Source organism: Paramormyrops kingsleyae, chromosome 15 (genome assembly GCF_048594095.1).
Source record: "Paramormyrops kingsleyae isolate MSU_618 chromosome 15, PKINGS_0.4, whole genome shotgun sequence".
NCBI lineage: Eukaryota > Metazoa > Chordata > Actinopteri > Osteoglossiformes > Mormyridae > Paramormyrops > Paramormyrops kingsleyae.
Genome location: NC_132811.1, coordinates 3765469 through 3781735, shown reverse-complemented (window position 1 = coordinate 3781735; position 16267 = coordinate 3765469). Strand labels below are relative to the sequence as shown.

At 42.0% G+C, this 16267-nt stretch overlaps 2 protein-coding genes and 1 non-coding gene across 7 annotated transcripts; 1 reads left to right on the top strand and 2 right to left on the bottom strand.

Annotated features, from left to right (window-relative positions):
- Positions 1-1916: 1916 nt before the first annotated feature.
- dohh (deoxyhypusine hydroxylase/monooxygenase) lies at positions 1917-7142 on the bottom strand. Of its 3 annotated transcripts, none has more exons than XM_023843640.2 (6): positions 7035-7142; positions 5483-5568; positions 4225-4604; positions 3982-4058; positions 3022-3271; positions 1917-2767 (listed from the first exon to the last, which is right to left on the bottom strand). In XM_023843640.2, exons 3-6 carry the CDS (start codon positions 4496-4498, stop codon positions 2451-2453), a joined length of 918 nt encoding a protein of 305 aa, XP_023699408.1. In that variant the 5' UTR covers positions 4499-4604; positions 5483-5568; positions 7035-7142; the 3' UTR covers positions 1917-2450. The 3 variants fall into 3 exon arrangements, with proteins under 3 accessions (XP_023699408.1, XP_023699410.1, XP_023699409.1); XM_023843642.1 differs by lacking the exon at positions 7035-7142 and adding an exon at positions 7001-7017; XM_023843641.2 differs by lacking the exon at positions 7035-7142 and adding an exon at positions 6302-6318.
- trnag-ucc (transfer RNA glycine (anticodon UCC)) lies at positions 6577-6648 on the top strand. The gene has a single exon. It is a non-coding gene; the product is annotated as a tRNA-Gly (tRNA).
- A 4514-nt stretch (positions 7143-11656) lies between the features above and the next one.
- On the bottom strand, positions 11657-15911 carry ticam1 (TIR domain containing adaptor molecule 1). 3 transcript variants are annotated; one of them, XM_023843613.2, is made up of 3 exons: positions 15819-15911; positions 13302-14634; positions 12786-12987 (listed from the first exon to the last, which is right to left on the bottom strand). In XM_023843613.2, the coding sequence occupies exons 2-3, from the start codon at positions 14499-14501 to the stop codon at positions 12919-12921; spliced, it is 1269 nt and encodes a 422-aa protein (XP_023699381.1). In that variant the 5' UTR covers positions 14502-14634; positions 15819-15911; the 3' UTR covers positions 12786-12918. The 3 variants fall into 3 exon arrangements, with proteins under 3 accessions (XP_023699379.1, XP_023699381.1, XP_023699380.1); XM_023843612.2 differs by having other exon boundaries at positions 12809-12987; positions 13199-14634; XM_023843611.2 differs by having other exon boundaries at positions 11657-14634.
- Positions 15912-16267: the final 356 nt, after the last annotated feature.

Below are 16267 nucleotides of genomic sequence, written 5' to 3'. Positions count from 1 at the left end.
TTCTCCGTTACACATCCTCAGCCTTCCTTAAGCTAAGACATTACAGACAGTGTGTCCCTGTGTCTCTGTCCTCTCCTTTCTCCGTTACACATCCTCAGTCTTCCTTAAGCTAAGACATTACAGACAGTGTGTCCCTGTGTCTCTGCCCTCTCCTTTCTCCGTTACACATCCTCAGTCTTCCTTAAGCTAAGACATTACAGACAGTGTGTCCCTGTGTCTCTGCCCTCTCCTTTCTCCGTTACACATCCTCAGTCTTCCTTAAGCTAAGACATTACAGACAGTGTGTCCCTGTGTCTCTGTCCTCTCCTTTCTCCGTTACACATCCTCAGTCTTCCTTAAGCTAAGACATTACAGACAGTGTGTCCCTGTGTCTCTGTCCTCTCCTTTCTCCGTTACACATCCTCAGTCTTCCTTAAGCTAAGACATTACAGAGAGTGTGTCCCTGTGTCTCTGTCCTCTCCTTTCTCCGTTACACATCCTCAGTCTTCCTTAAGCTAAGACATTACAGAGAGTGTGTCCCTGTGTCTCTGTCCTCTCCTTTCTCCGTTACACATCCTCAGTCTTCCTTAAGCTAAGACATTACAGACAGTGTGTCCCTGTGTCTCTGTCCTCTCCTTTCTCCGTTACACATCCTCAGTCTTCCTTAAGCTAAGACATTACAGACAGTGTGTCTCCTCCCCAGCTTATTCCACCTCTCTTATGCGAAGCAGATGTGTGAGCTGCTGGGTCTTATGATTCATTCAAAAATGAGTTCTGCTTCCCATCCCCTCCTTCCCCCTAAAATGCACAATTTCCTCTGTAGGTCACATCTCTTTCTACTCCATCCAGTTTCACTTTTCTGATTTTACAAAGGCTAGTTGCAAAGAGGGAACTTGATGGCTTTACCACCACCGTTTCCATGAGCCCTAATGTTAAAGTGTATTTGAAGTGGATTCAGTATTATAGCTAAATAACAAGTACGTTACCTGCAGCTGGGTTTGGGCGAAGGTTATCCGGGTCAGGTGCTGTTAGTCAGCAGTGTATGCAAAAGGGATTCCCAAGGTCATCAAATAAAGGACTGAGAAGAGCACTAAAAGCCACTACTCTGAGTCACAGCCATTTATCAAGGTAGCGATCTGCCCGATAATTTCAGGTTTAGGGTTAGGCTGGGTTTTCCTTCGGTTTGGGCTCGTCACTGATCTTCTTGCTGCAGACGTCAGTGAGGAGGAATGCCCAGTAGAAGATGGTGATGGAGGTGTTGATGGTGATGATGCCGATCATTAAGGGGTGCAGCATTCTGCCAGTTAGGGGCTCAGCTCTCTGAGGGGCTCCTCTGGTCAGAAGGTTCGCTTTTCCTCTTTATCCCTCCCAGAACGCCCCTCCCCCCCAGCCTCATTCTGCTGACACTAATGCTTTGAAGAAGGCTAATCCATAACCAACTGCTCCTCAGTTACACTCACCTTATAATCCCGAGGTACCTCTGTTTCCATAACACTGCAGAGAGAGAATCTAGATTTAACAAAGATATTTCAAGGCATTTTCTTTTAAAGGGCCATTTTCACTGGGATCTTCTGCAATCATCTGCACTCTAAAGTACAAAACAATCACCCCTTGACTTAGCTATGGTACTGTGGCATTAGGTATTTCATAAATTTGAACGCCTATGTGATGAGGAACAAAGGATGATTCTGCATCGGTGTATTATAAAGTGTGCTGTTTGTGTCAGGTTCTAACTTTGAGTGGATAAAGCACTGCAGGAAGACTCCCAGGTATAAAATGGATTGGGGGGGGGGGTGTCTGCTGAGGATTAGGGGGGGTGTCTGCTGAGGATTAACACCCGCAGGTCTAATCACACTCAGCTGCCTTTCAGATCAACTCTGCTGTGCACACAGTGAATCTATCATTTCAAGGGTGAAATCAATTCTGAACACACAGAATTCGAAACATTCAATAATTTTTATTAGCTTACATACTCAACTCTCACGAGTTTCTAATGTGTTTTATAAAAGGAAAGCAGAAAAAAATCTTGCTTGACAGTTCATTTTAACATTTTTAAAGATCTGTCATCTTAAGTAACTGTCCTGTAATTGATTACTAATCTTTCTACACAATTTTATCCTGCATTTCTAGTTCGCTCCAATAAATAAGAAACAAAAGTCATATGATGAGCAAACAAAATGAAGGCGCTTCATATATTCTAGAATTTGACCATTTGACCATCACATGTATGAGAGGAACAGGATGAAGTAGGCTGACAGTTTGCTATTGTTCATGTGTGTCTCTGTGTATGAATGCGCCCATGCGGGGGGGTTGAATATGCATGCCCCTGCTGTGGTACACCCATCCATTTACTGTGTTTGGCTCTCACTGCTGGATCAGGATAAAGTAGGTCGACAGTTTGGTGTTGCTGGTCCATGCTGCGGTGGTGAATATGCACGGTCCTGCTCCTGCACATTTCCTGTGCATGCCTCTCACTGTGCTCCCTGCACACGCAGAAGCCCGTCGGCGTACTGGAACTGCGAGCTGTTCTCATACTCGTACATGTCCAGTGCCACCTCGCAGCTCTCCTTCACCACGCGCTCGCCATCCTCCCGGTATCGCTGCAGTGTCTGCAGGCATGACTCCCTGCCGATGGCGCCCAGGGCCTCTGCGCACTCGTGCCGCACCATGGCGTTCTCGCCGGGCCGCTCCAGGGCAGCCTGCAGCTGCGGAATGCCAGCCTCGTGCTGCATCTGGCCCAGCACGTAGGCCACCTCGTGGCGGAACAGGGCACTGCCACACCGGAGACCTGGCGGGACACAGCAAGGCTCCTGGTTTACCGAGTCTGACTTAAGGTTCCGCACAAAATAGAACAATGCATAAACTGGCAATGTTGGGGGGGTGTGAAACTCTGTTGAACATGAATCTATGATTGATGGGTTGCCGGTTCAAATCCCGTGACTGACTATTGGGTCCTTGAGCAAGGCCCTTAACCCCAATTGCTCCAGAGGCACTGAACTTAAATATATGTCTGAGCGTCTGATGGAGACACACGGGCCTCACCTTCTCCCAGTGCCAGCACGGCCTCCGCGCTTCCCAGGTTGCGTAGCGCGAACATGGCCCTGTAACGATCGAACAGCGGGAGCGTCTCGTCCAGCAGCTGTACCCGCAGCTCCGGAACGCTCCTGCGCTGTGCGGGGGGGGCGGGGTCAACCGAAGAGTAGGGGTTGCGGTCCGTTCCGTCCTCCTCGGGGTCTCTGCCGTTCGTGAGCCACTCCAACCGGCGAATGGCTAGCTGGCATGTCTCTGCCACCTGCAGGAATGGGGGTGGGGAAAATTAAACTGCTGCATTTACTCTCATAAAACTACTTTTGTAATGCTGGTATGGCCAAAGTCTTATCATGCCTGATTTACTGAACTGTTATTTATTTTTAAATCCCTTAAAGATACACTATATGGACAAAAGTATTGGGACACTTTTTGGCAACTCTATGCTTCCAACTTTGTGGGAACAGTTTGGGGAAGGCGGGCCTTTTCTGTTCCAGCGTGACTGTGCTCCAGGGCACAAAGCAAGGTCCATAAAGACATGGTTGGGTAAGTTGGTGTGGAAAAACTTGACTGGCCCCCCGCAGAGCCCTGACCTCAACCCCACTGAACACCTTTGGGATGAACTAGAACAGAGATTGTGAGCCAGGCCTTCACGTCCAACATCAGTGCCTGACCTCACAAATGCTCTTCTGGATTCCCACAGACAAACTTCAAAATCTTGTGGAAAGCCTTCCCAGAATAGTGGCAGCTGTTATAGCTGCAAGGGGGGGGGGGGACACTCTATATTGATGCCTATGGACTTAGAATGGGATCTTCCCGTGGGTGTAATGGCCAGTTGTCCCAATAATTTTGTCCATATACTGTACTTCTGCATACTATAACACACAAACATCATCATCATATGACGTTTAGCACATTATTAGTAAATGTGAAGCCAACATCAATATGACTGCTTCCTTGTTCTTCGATTCCTACCTCTATCACTGGGTCATCAGCATATTTCTTCAGCAGGTCAAGGACCTTTGGGTTCCCTATCGCCCCCAAGGCTTCCCCTGGAAAATGATGTCGTCAACAGTTAGATTTGAATGGTCTTGCATTCACAACTGCGTCACTAGTGAAAACTGTGCTCAGAGGTTGGTACCAAAATGCTGTCAGTAATTTCCAGCAGCACTAAGACATATGGAGTATTATAGTATAGTATTGACATGGTTTGCTTACCAGCTTCATGCCGCACCATTGGCTCCTGGGAGGTGTCCCTCAGCACGGCCTCCAGGGTGGGAATTGCCCGCTCATCCTGCATCTGGCCCAGGCAGTAAGCCAGCTCGTGCTTCAGCAGCGCCGAGTCGTCCACGAACGTCTTGCTGATCCAGTCGATAGCCTGCGCCCCGCCGAGGTTGCGCAAGGTGAAGAGCGCCCGAAAGCGGGCCGTTAGGTTTTCCTGTGGGTTGGCCAGGATTCTGCCCACTGCTGCCACCTCCTGCTCATTTGTCATGATGACAGCTTGGAATTTTCTAAATCAGAAGGCTGGTGGACAAATCCAGGGGTGCACAGCTAGACTTTAATTAACAGCAGTGTCACAGGATTTGCTTTAAATTTGCCTAGAAGAGAAAAAAGCATTACTAATGGCCTGATAAAATTAACACGTGATAAAAATATACAAAACAATGAAAAACGGGTAAATACATTATAACAGCATGAAATTGAGAATTAAAAATGTAAAATATACTTTTTAATATGTCAGTTAATATTTTCATTTTAGTTCACTACGAAGTTTCATCTAGGGTTAGTAGTATCTAGGTTGAAAATAAAATATTTTAGGCCATCTACCATGATCATATGTTACCTTGTAATTTAATAATAGAATCTCATTCTCATTGCATGATCATGTAAGTCTCTTTACAAAACCTGAATGAGATAACCAGCACTTGAATACGAGTCATTCGCATAGCACCTGTTGACAGATTCATTTGAGAGATCTATGTGTTCCGCTTTAACTCAAAATGTCATAAACTAAAGTAATACATTCATGAACAAATACGAATTTAACCTTAACGATTTTGAAGTTAACTCAAGTTACCAGATGAAGATTGTCTGTGCGATAGGACAGAAATAATTCATACTCATGTCACATGCATTCAATGGTGTAAGAGAGAATTTGAGATGGGGGGCACAACTTAATTTACATACAGCGGTCTGGGAGGATGAATTATTTTGATTTGAGGAAATGAATATTAAGGAACTGGCCGTTACAACTAACGATTAACTTAATACTTGCAGAAAATACGATAGTAGTATTACACATAATAAAACAAGCAGATGCCTTGCGGCTACTTTCCACTATAGTGATTATTGCCAAGAGAAGTCTGTAAAATTTCATTATCACTTGGAGAAAATAAGAAAATATGTATTGATTACAAATATGAATCGATTTAACGTTTTTTAGTGAAACAATTGAACATATTTTAAAAATTCTTACCCCCTCTTATTCGTCACATTCATGTTCGATAGGGAGCAGCCATACTTGTCCACATGGCGAACGGAATATCGGAACGGGTCAGCTCACTGCAGGAAAGGGGTGTGGAATAAAAAGATTCATTATATTCTATGAGCTCAATGTACAGGTGACTTTACACATATGGTTTTGCACATGTAACAGTAACATAATCGGTATTCCGAATAACTGTTGAGGGTCATCGTGTGGTATGTTCAGAAGTTGTTTGCTGCGCAACACTAACCCCCCTCCACCAAAACACACACATTTGTTGTGACCAAAAGCAGTGACTGTTATTGGTTGTCTTGTCAGTATGACCCACACGTATCAGTAATACTGGGTAACTAGGAAGTATGAAAAAACTGAAAAAGCGTTTTAATGCCATTGTCTGATTATTTTCTATAGAAGGCCTCAAATGCCATAATTAACGACCTATATTATTTTTTTCTCTTTACAAAGAGGGGTACTTTCAGCTACTCTGGGGATGGATTTTAAGGGGTTGAAAAATACTTCGCGACAAGCAATATTTTAGACTCATTAAAATGTGTAGGAGCAATTTGGTTCTTGGACAGATTATCAAAATATATCTTATTTAATTTTATTAATTTTAACATCACGTTTCCCATTTTTAAAATTAATTTACTTTAAGAGTATCCTACAGCACAAATATTAAGTGGATGAAATAGCTTCGATGTAGTTAGCCAATTTTCCTCTCTAGCTTGTAATGTAGCTAACTACTATACGAACACAGTAGCTTTGCTGTAGCTTAGCTACTTTTAATCATAAGTAGCTTGAAAAAACTACCGTTTAAAGTAGCTTCCCAACACTGTCCGTCCATCCATCTTCCAACTGCCAATACTAGTCAGAATCACAAGGATCGTACAATTCAATGAGGGAAAATCAGGGAAATGAGCTCGTAAAATTGAGGAGAGGAAGCAAACACATTTAACCTTTATTCTTATGCGGTATCAGTATAAATTCTTTATACCTGCGTCAACACTGAACAATGAAACCGCAAACGCTACTAGAACTATAGCTATCTATAGCATTCACTAATTGCCTTGGGTGGTCGTTCATATGCGTTGGTGGTATAGTGGTTAGCATAGCTGCCTTCCAAGCAGTTGACCCGGGTTCGATTCCCGGCCAACGCAGAAATTTTTAGCGCTTGTAAAACGGACTTTTCAGCGTGAATCTAGGACTTAAATTTTAAATGAACAAAGCAGAAACACCAGAAGAAATATAAAATCGTTCTGTTAAATTATTGGTTTACTATACAGTCTGACCGGTCCTGTGGAACATATCTTATGCAAGCAAAATGCAGGCAAATTCAAGACACTGAAAACGCTACCTCCATCATTTTTAACAAAGTGGTAACATTAATCACACAAAGTCAGCTTTTTGCAAATCTAAAAAAAAATGTATAGTTAATTCCATACGGTAAATATAATTTCATACAGAATTACTGAAGCAGTTATGATACTGATTATTGAGGAGATACTCAACCTAAATTGAGTCAAAAACACAAGCCGCTCAAAACCTGAAAGGTTGTCTTGTTCACTCTTATTGGCGATCCCCAGCCCTACACGTCACTTCTCCTTTAGGATACCAGAGGGTAGTTTCAGATGCCTTAATTATATCATCTGCAATAACATGCTTAATGAAAAATGCTGGCATTGATTTCTTGAGATTTATGGGTTTGGAGATTGTCAACCAGCCCCTCACAGGTGGGGACCAACAGGATCGCATTCTGAGAAGGGAGGCTTCGTGTATTTTACGTTAAATCCAGTTACGTCAAATTGGATGATTGAAGACTTCTCTTTTACATGCTTCTTGTGATTTTAATTTTCCTGTTTTAATGATATGTATATCGTGTGCGAGGATGAATTGTTACAAAGGTATCCGTGTCACCACATGATGTCCTTGCATTCATCTAGTGTAAGTACGATTTGTTATAATTGGGAGTGTGCACAGGTGATGCCCTGTATGACACTTGCTGCATTACTATTGGCTGTCCTACATGGAGGATGTGGTCACGAGTGTGTGTCTATTTGAGGTTTGGAAACCCACTTCGTCATCACCGAAGAAGGCATTAGGCCAAAACGTGCGTTTGGCAAAATAAACACAATCTGATTATCAAACATAAAGACTAGAATTAAAAAACTCTTAAGTCCAAAGTCTGTTGTGACGTTAATAATAAACACAAATTACAAGATAAGCCTTCAAAGACAGAATAAAGGTATGTGCTCCGCTTGCAGGTAGTAATGAAATATAATATTTTTTGTAATATAGAATTAAACCTCTTGTTTAAAATTGACTTAAAATTAACTATAAAATATAACATAACTGACCATGACACTGTACTGGGTAACAGGTTGTGGAAGATGGACAAAATATCATTTCTTTTGGCCAAGTTATTTACAGTGCTGGATGGTTGATTGAGGCCTTCTTAATAAAGTCACAAAGTCATATTATTCCTCTGACTCACTTTTAAAGATTTCTGTCCCCAGTGCTGCAGTGCACGTGTATCAGAGGACTCTATGACTTATTGTCGTATTTTAAGGAAGTGGCAGTCTGTTTTCCTTTGTACTTAGAGTCCATAAGTTTCCACAATGCTGAATACATTTTAAAGGTTCAGGAAAATATCACAGCACAGCACAGACAAAAATATAGGGAAGTGCAAATTGCACCTTCCCCTGAAACTGCAACATATGTGCAAAGAGGCATGCCACTGTGCAGATATTGTGAAAAAGAAAGTGAGCAAAAACAAATTATAAATGTGACATGATTATTGTGTAATTCATAAGTAAACAAATCTTCACTGGTGTATCACTCATGACCGCACACAACCAATCAAACACTCAAACAATCAACTAATCAACATCCACACAAACATGACTGAATTGTACACCTTCCAAAGGACATTGTGGCAGGACATCTTAACCATAACTGTGAAATATCTAATTATGCGAGGAAAAAAAAACCTATAATGATATGAAATTCAAAATATAAAAGAAGGTCAAATTGTCCTCCTCTTCTTTTTGATGCCATTTTCTCTTCACACATTCAGAATATAAGCAAAGCTGCCTCTCTTTCTGTCCTGCATTGGGCCTCGTCAATGCAAATCTCATGGTGGTTTTCAAATCGGTGCAGGGGAGCACAGGTGAAAAATAAAGAACAGATTGGTGATTCCATCCAGCACTATCTACAAGGACGCCTACAACACAGAGAGCACTGACTGCTGGGGGCTGGTGCCACGTTAACAAGGGAGACACATTTTTCAAATTTTGCTAACACTGGGTACAGCATCCACCCTCAAATCACCTACTGAGCATGTCAATCAATTGAATGTGAACTTCAATTCACTCTATTCTGCACAGTGACTGAGACATTTGCTGGGTGTGTGTTTATTTAGGTAACTGCAGTGACTAATATGAGGTTAGGTAAGAGGCATGTAAGGTGCATACACTTCAGCACTGCGTGAGTCTGGAAGTTGAACAAGGCGAACTGGTCTTGATAGCTACAGCCTCGGAAAACAAACTGTCCTGGTAATGTCTACCAGACGGAAGGGACTGAAAAACGTGACTGGCTGGGAGAGGAGGGAGGACTGTTCTGTGCCCTGGACTTCTGAATATCAGTAACTGAAGGAAGTTAGCAGCTGTGGTCTCTTCTGCAGACAGCAGAACTCCTTTAAGCTTAATTGCCTTTCCCACCCAGCACCAGCCGTCCATGAGACATGTTTTTGGGGCCAAATCTGATGAGCCTTTAGACCAAAAATAGTCACCGAAAATCGGGCTGGGTTTAGTCCATCTGACTTGGTCGAAATTTAGTCTGATTCAGACGACATGTAGCCCAAATACAGGCATGGAAACACGATCACTTTGCAGCAAGTGGGCAGTATCTTGATGAAAACCTGCATGGGGTTATACACATAGGGTGACCATACAGTAAATGGGGATTTGAGGGGACAGTCTGCTTTTCCAGCCCCTGTCCACCTGCTGCATGTCCTTTTTGCCCTTTTGTCCCCTTTTGACATCTGTGTCACCAGTCACCAGTGCCTATAAAGGTAATGATAATATATCAATGTTAATATCTGTTAATACTTTCGGTACTTTCCCTTTTCCATTGACTTCCGATTGAGTAACAGTACCAAAAGTCATAGTACCTAAAATAGTACTCCTAAAGTAAATTTACCTGGGAGGTCAGAAGTCTGAACTAGGAATGACATCACAGCTGAGTTAACCTGCCTTCCAGTACAAGTTGGAAAGCCATTTAGCAAAACAGGGGCCTGTATCACGAAGCTGAACTTCGTGCTTAGCCAGACAACTTGTAAGTTTAGTTAAAAATCTGGGACTATGGTACCAGCAGAACTAAACTCCACAAACAGTATACGGACATATGTTCCTAGTTTGTTAATTGTGGTGCTGCGGGTTGTACTGCAGGCCCATTTTGGCCCAGGTTCAGTTAATCGCATAACATCAGAGAAAGCATAAGTACATAGATCCAGCGTTCTTTTAGCTGTTTGAATCGCAACATGAAACTGAATTCATTTTTAAAGAAATCGGTGTGATGAAGCATAGTTGTACCAGATGCCTTCATTAATACTGAAAAAATAAAACATAATTACCGCCATACTGTTTTATTATACAATAATTTTAATATTATAGTTGAAATTCATGCGCTGGAGTGGGAGACTCCGTGTATTTCTGCGTGCTATAACCTCATATCTACTGTTTACGCCGTTAAGCACGAATGGATAGGTCTCCCCAAGAGCATTTAAAAGATTTCAGATCACATTACAAGTTTTAGGATTTTTTCTCACAAAAATTCTGGTACCCGGACTCACCGGGAATACGAAGTAGACTGCAATTCCCAGGATACCCTGGGACAGTTTCCGGGAACACTTTCTGGGAAATGTATGTACTGTCCGCTCTTATTGTATAACTTCTCAACATTACCTGCAAATAGAAAGACTACAACTTTCATGCTGCTGTGCAAATATGGTAAAAACAGAACTGCCAAACAATTAAGTCGCCATTTTATTAGCGTTCTCAAAATGGCTGTGAGGCTCGGGCAAGGAATCCTTTAAAGTATCTCGGTTTCCTTGAAAACAACAATCATTAGTTATTTTTCCCTTCTTTAATGTCTCGGTGTGAATTGTGCAATTTCCTATGGTTACGAAAATGGATATTAAACCCAGGGTTTTAACTGCGGTTAGAAGCGGAAAAGTGAAATTAATACAGAAGTTTCCGCAGGGTCTGTGGGTGGTTATTATGTTTCTCAATACCAAGATTGCAAAAGTCATACTCGTAGTCCTACTACGGTCCTACTAACTTTCCTGCCAAGAACGAACCTCGGGCACAATGAATCATGGGATTGTTCTTGTTTGGCGAGGATGCAACCGATGCATCTTTAATATTTGGGGCGGGGCAAGACCAGCATCCAGGGTTTTTTTTTCTTTTCTCTAACCATCCCCTGCACTTCTGTACTTATGTCTTCAGAAATGCAAGATGTTGCAAAATGGTTAAACTAGAACACAAATATGATCAAATATGCATATTAAGCGTCACCCATTGTGTCCAAACACTTTCTAGTAAGCTTCCTGTTCAGGGGTATGTTTCCCAAAAGCATAGTTGGAGAGCTTATGGGAAACGTACCCCAGATTGTGACGACAGTTTATGTACTGGTGGAATGTTGAAAACCCTGTGCTGGTGAGGCCAGGTTTGTACTGGTGCACCCCCTTGCTACTGGAACCCTTGATGGGGGATGTTTTACTGCGTCTCTGGAACATGATGTAAGGGGATGCGTTCTTGCTCTTTGCATGTCAAGTTATGCAAATGGCTGAGAGGTGAAATTGGTAAATGGTGAAACTGACAAAATGAAAAAACCCCTTTTAACTCGAGTGTTTTTAAGAGTGCTTTTTAAAATGGCTGAAATCCTAAGATAAATCACAATGTGTTTGGCGAATTCTTTATTTATGGGGTCATATAAACAGATACTCCTCTGCCCTGTAATCCTGCATGAACACCATAGAAAAGTATTTCTCACCCAGTCCTCGGGGACCTGCAGACAGTCCTCATTTTCATTCCCTCCAGCTCCCAACACACCTGAACTAATATAGTAAATGTAGAATAAATGCTTTTTGGAATTTCTACACAGTAATGTCATGCAAAGTTATGCTTTATTTCCTGCAGATATTAAATGAGTTAGTGTGCTCTTTAAAATGTCACATTTCCTAAATGATCTTGAATTCATAAAAAAAACATGACATTGTATTGTACAAGTTCAAATTCATTTTCACTGTCACATTTTCAGATTCATCATCATGCATTTCTCCGTCTTTTTATACTGTGATCATCTGTATATTATTGTATTATTGACAGATCAGACAAAACCTGCCAATGCATTGGTATAAATGATCACAAAATATATGACAGATTTTAGTGATCGATTGTCAATGTTGACACACCACAGCAAAATGTGTCCTCTGCATTTAACCCATATATGACATAGCAGGCGGGAGCTAATTCAGCACCTGGGAGCAGTGCTTGGGGGGGGGGGGGATACCTTGCTCAGGGTACCTCAGTGGTGCCTTGCTGGTCAGGGATTTAAACCATTAAGCCACCACTGCCCAGAGAATCCTAATAGGTAAATACAGATTAAAAATTCAATGTGTGGTATTTTAAGACAGTTGGTTGAGATACATTAACAAAGCATATATTCTAAAAAATACAGTAATGAGGCAGCCATCAGTGACATTTCATGAAAGTGGCATTACATCCATAGCAACCCTAAAGAGAGATTCCACGCACCTTCCCTTCTGTTAGAGAACTTACACGGGAATAGAATAACGTCAACACCTGCTTTTTGGCACTTGTTCATCATTAACAAAAACGTGTATAAGGTTTCCTCATAACGCCTGGTTTAGTGACATATACAGCAGTTTGTTTTTAATGGTCTTGTTCTTATCTTAATTCTCGGTAGTGTGACTTTGAAAAATCCTTTAGTTATGTCATTCCTCCATGTCCCCTGGCACATTATCGTCTGTATCAGAACTCACGTCTACAGTCATCTGGGAGTTATCCCCAATCATGATATACTTTGCATTACTAATAAGGATACTGGGCTGCCTGTCCATATCGATTAAGTGCTGTGGTGGTTTCGAAATAGGCCCAGGTGTATCATAATATTGCAGTGTTTGATTCTGCTGTCGCATTTTCATGTACAGCTGCCTCTGCTCCTTCTCTAGCTGAGAGATTTCCATTTCTTGATTTGACAGAACTTTGCTTTTTTTAATCTCTTCCTTCAGTCTCAGCTTCCTTTTTTGCTGTAATCTAATATACTGGTCTTGGCGCCATAGTTCCTTCTGCTTCTTGATCCTTTCTGGTGCCATCGCCATCCTCGCCATCCTATCAAAGGACCGGCTACTCTCTTCTAGTGCTACAAATATCTTCAGGCACTTGGGCATGTCCTCCGTAGGTAGACGATTCTTGCTAGGAAAGAGGGGAATGACAGAGTTGTATTTGTGCACATTCTCAATGGAATTCATGAGAGCAGCATTAGTCTGGATCTCCTGCAGCTGGTTGTTGAAGTTGCGTGAAAGTAGAAGGATGGAAAAAGCTGAGTTATCAATGGCATCCTCAATACATCTCAACTTAGTTTTCCCAGGAACTAAAAAGTCCTGGCTAAAGGTGGATCCCTCACCAATGCCTAAACTTTTCAGTTTTTCCTGCAGCCTCTCAGCCGTTTCCATGTCCTCTGGGGCATGCAAGATCACAAAAGAGAAAAACTGGACTTCGTCCTCTACCTCATCCTCTTTCTGTTCTTCTGGATCTTTGCTGTTTAGTGGGGGTGACGTGGTCCTTGAAATGTTAGTGACATTTCCTGGAGTTGCAGATCCGGGTTTATTGTTCTCAGTGAGGGCAGTTGTGACAGACAATAGGACTTCAGTAGGTTTCTTTGAAGGACTTCCCCCATTAAACTTAGATTTTGCATTTGTAATCCTGGATGTCATAGTGCCATTGTTTTCAGATTTCTCTGTTACTTCCACAAAATCACACACTTTCTTATTATATGGGGAATGAAGTATTGCTGTTCTCTTTATGCATTCGTCAGCAGGATTATTCTGTGACACTACTTCAAAAAGAGGCAGTGATTGATTAGGGGAAACATCCTCCATATGTGATGGTGTCAACGTCAAGTCCTGCATGGCGCGGCTCATTCTGTTTGAATCAAATACAGCAGTGGGGGATGCACTGACCTCTAGGTGACTGGGGAAAGACGTCTCGTTAGAAGAACTGCTTCGCAGGGAGGTTGGGGAACTGTGCTCAACTGTTGGTACTAATGGACCACACTGGCTACCTTGTATAGGTATGGCTGAGGTCTTTTTGTGCTGTCCCCTATGAGTAGATGTTTTGGGTGAGCAAGATTGTAGTGTTTTACCCCATGAAAACTGACCATCTTCCTGAGTAATGAATTCAGGCCCACAAATCATGGTGGCCTCTTCCATCAGTTGCTCCAGCTGCCTGTTCTCCCTCCCTTCGACATTTGAGTTCATACTTCTGTACGCCCCGAGAGCAACTCCGTAGGCTCTGTCTCTCAGCGATTCGCTACACAGTCTCCCCTCTGCTAGAACCTGAAAAATCCTAGCCAGCTCGGCTAAAGTGTCGGTGCGAGCTTCCAGCTTGGCCTGCTCGTCTATTCTGAAGTGTTCCAGTTGACCCCGACATGCCGTTACCTGTTCAGCCAGGTATTTTGCCACGCCACTGCCGCCCAGGGCTGCGAGTTTATCCAGTGCGTCTTGTCCCTTCCTCAGCGTAATCAGAGACATTGCCTGCACCAGTATCTCAGCCTCCCTGCTGCTCCTTTTTAAAGTGAGACTCTGTAATTTCTCTTGTGAGGCGGCAGAAAGAACCTTAAAGGCATCTTTCAAACTTGTCCCAGTGATACTTTCTGTCCTCTTCTCTGCATCCCTCACCGTGTCACTCCGTTCTCCCCTCTCAGCCATTTTGCTTCTCCGGTAGGTCAGGTAGGCATGGACAATGTGTTAATGACTTCACACCCCGAATGGTTTTAATGTCAGATGATCTTTATTCCAGAAGTCATGATTTTATCTTCACCATCAACGTTCAGAAGGACAGCTAAATGAACAGAAGAAGCAAATGAGTTAAAACTATATATACTGCATGTACAAATGTCATCCATCCATCCATTTACACAGAAATGTTCTGAGGGCAGAAGGTAAAATGATCTAATTGATTGTTCTCACCTTCTCTAGTTGCTTAGATCCACCTCCTCTACTGTCTGATTAGTTATCTCTCTGAACCAATCATTCTTCCTTCTGCCCTCAGAATATTTTTTATCTAAGTAAAACTGCCATGAGCTCATCTTGGTCAGGCAGTAAAGGGCATAAGGAATGGGTTGCCAGACCACTGCAGGAAACACACACATTTGTATTCCTATCATTGTAGTGACTCTCCATTCATATCTGTGGGAAAAACCCTAATCGCAACAATGACGACCTTAATCTTACACAGCGCTAACCTTAACCGTAAGCAACCAAACAAAATTCAAGACTTTTGGTATTATTTTTTTTTTTATTGCAATCACAGATTGCATGCTGCAGCACACACAAGCTTGAGACACTAATTAGTATGTCATTGGACCGTGGGAGGTAACTTGCATAACACAAGGTAAACATATAACCTCCACATACAGAATGGGGGCAGGATTTGCACCCCTGTACTGGGGGGTTATGGTTGCCCACTGAGCTGCTTCACACAAACATCAGCTACGGCAAAACCACTTTGAGTTTCTGCTTCCATGAAGCAAATAGAGTCCAGTTCACAGGGGAATCTGCATTAGTTTTTATATATATATATATTTTTTTTTTTATCAGTTCCTTAAAATACTGAATAGGTGAATGCAGTGATATTTGTCATCAAATCCCTTAGTTTAGCCACAACTTCGTATAAACGAGCTATTCTAACTTCCATTGGATTTTTAAAAATGAAATTATATAATTACTTTTAAATTTCGTATGAGCTTGTATGATAAAAAAAATTGTGCATGCCTAACACGTCTAATTTGAAACAATTAACTTAAATTGAAACTTAAATTTAAAATGAAACAATTACAAACTGTCTAAAGTGTTAATTATTATATAGCAACAAGTTGAAAGAGTACAGTACGGATGGATTTGCCATACTGTGTGTTTAGAGTTTACAGACAGACTACAGACGCTTATTAATATGACAAAATATTATAATGGCAAGAAAAAAGTGTCTAACATTTAATCGATATATTTTGCTTGTTCAAAACCTACCAATAATTGTGCAGAGAATCCACCATTGACGAAGATATCAATGCCCAAGCTGTCAAACACGTATAACGCGGTGACTCCACACCCGGAAATTCCTTAAACTCGTCAAATGACGTGAATATACGTTGCAAATTTCTGTGGCTCAAGGAAAATCATTCAACGGAGCTTGTACCCGATAATTACTATATGCTATATCTGTATGTTTGCCATTTTAGTGCTGTTTTATTTTGGACATGGAAACTACGCGAATTACTGTTGCTTTCGATTAAAAAACTTGCTGAAGTTTGTACACCTAGATGATGGGGAGAGTATAGTTTCCTTTGTGAGTCAGATATGCGCATGCAATTCACCATAGGTGGCAGTAAGAGAGAAGACAGATTGGTGTCATTCTGTAATGAGTTACTTGTATTGACTGGTTTTAAATCTGGCGTTAGTTTATGTCGTATGAATAC

Coding starts and splice junctions, on each gene's coding strand:
- dohh (XM_023843640.2), bottom strand. CDS start 4,498: ATGACAAATGAGCAGGAGGTGGCAGCAGTGGGCAGAATCCTGGCCAAC. Junction 4,059..4,224: donor AATGGTGCGGCATGAAGCTG/GTAAGCAAACCA, acceptor ATCATTTTCCAG/GGGAAGCCTTGGGGGCGATA. Junction 3,272..3,981: donor CTGATGACCCAGTGATAGAG/GTAGGAATCGAA, acceptor CCATTCCTGCAG/GTGGCAGAGACATGCCAGCT.
- ticam1 (XM_023843611.2), bottom strand. CDS start 14,501: ATGGCTGAGAGGGGAGAACGGAGTGACACGGTGAGGGATGCAGAGAAG.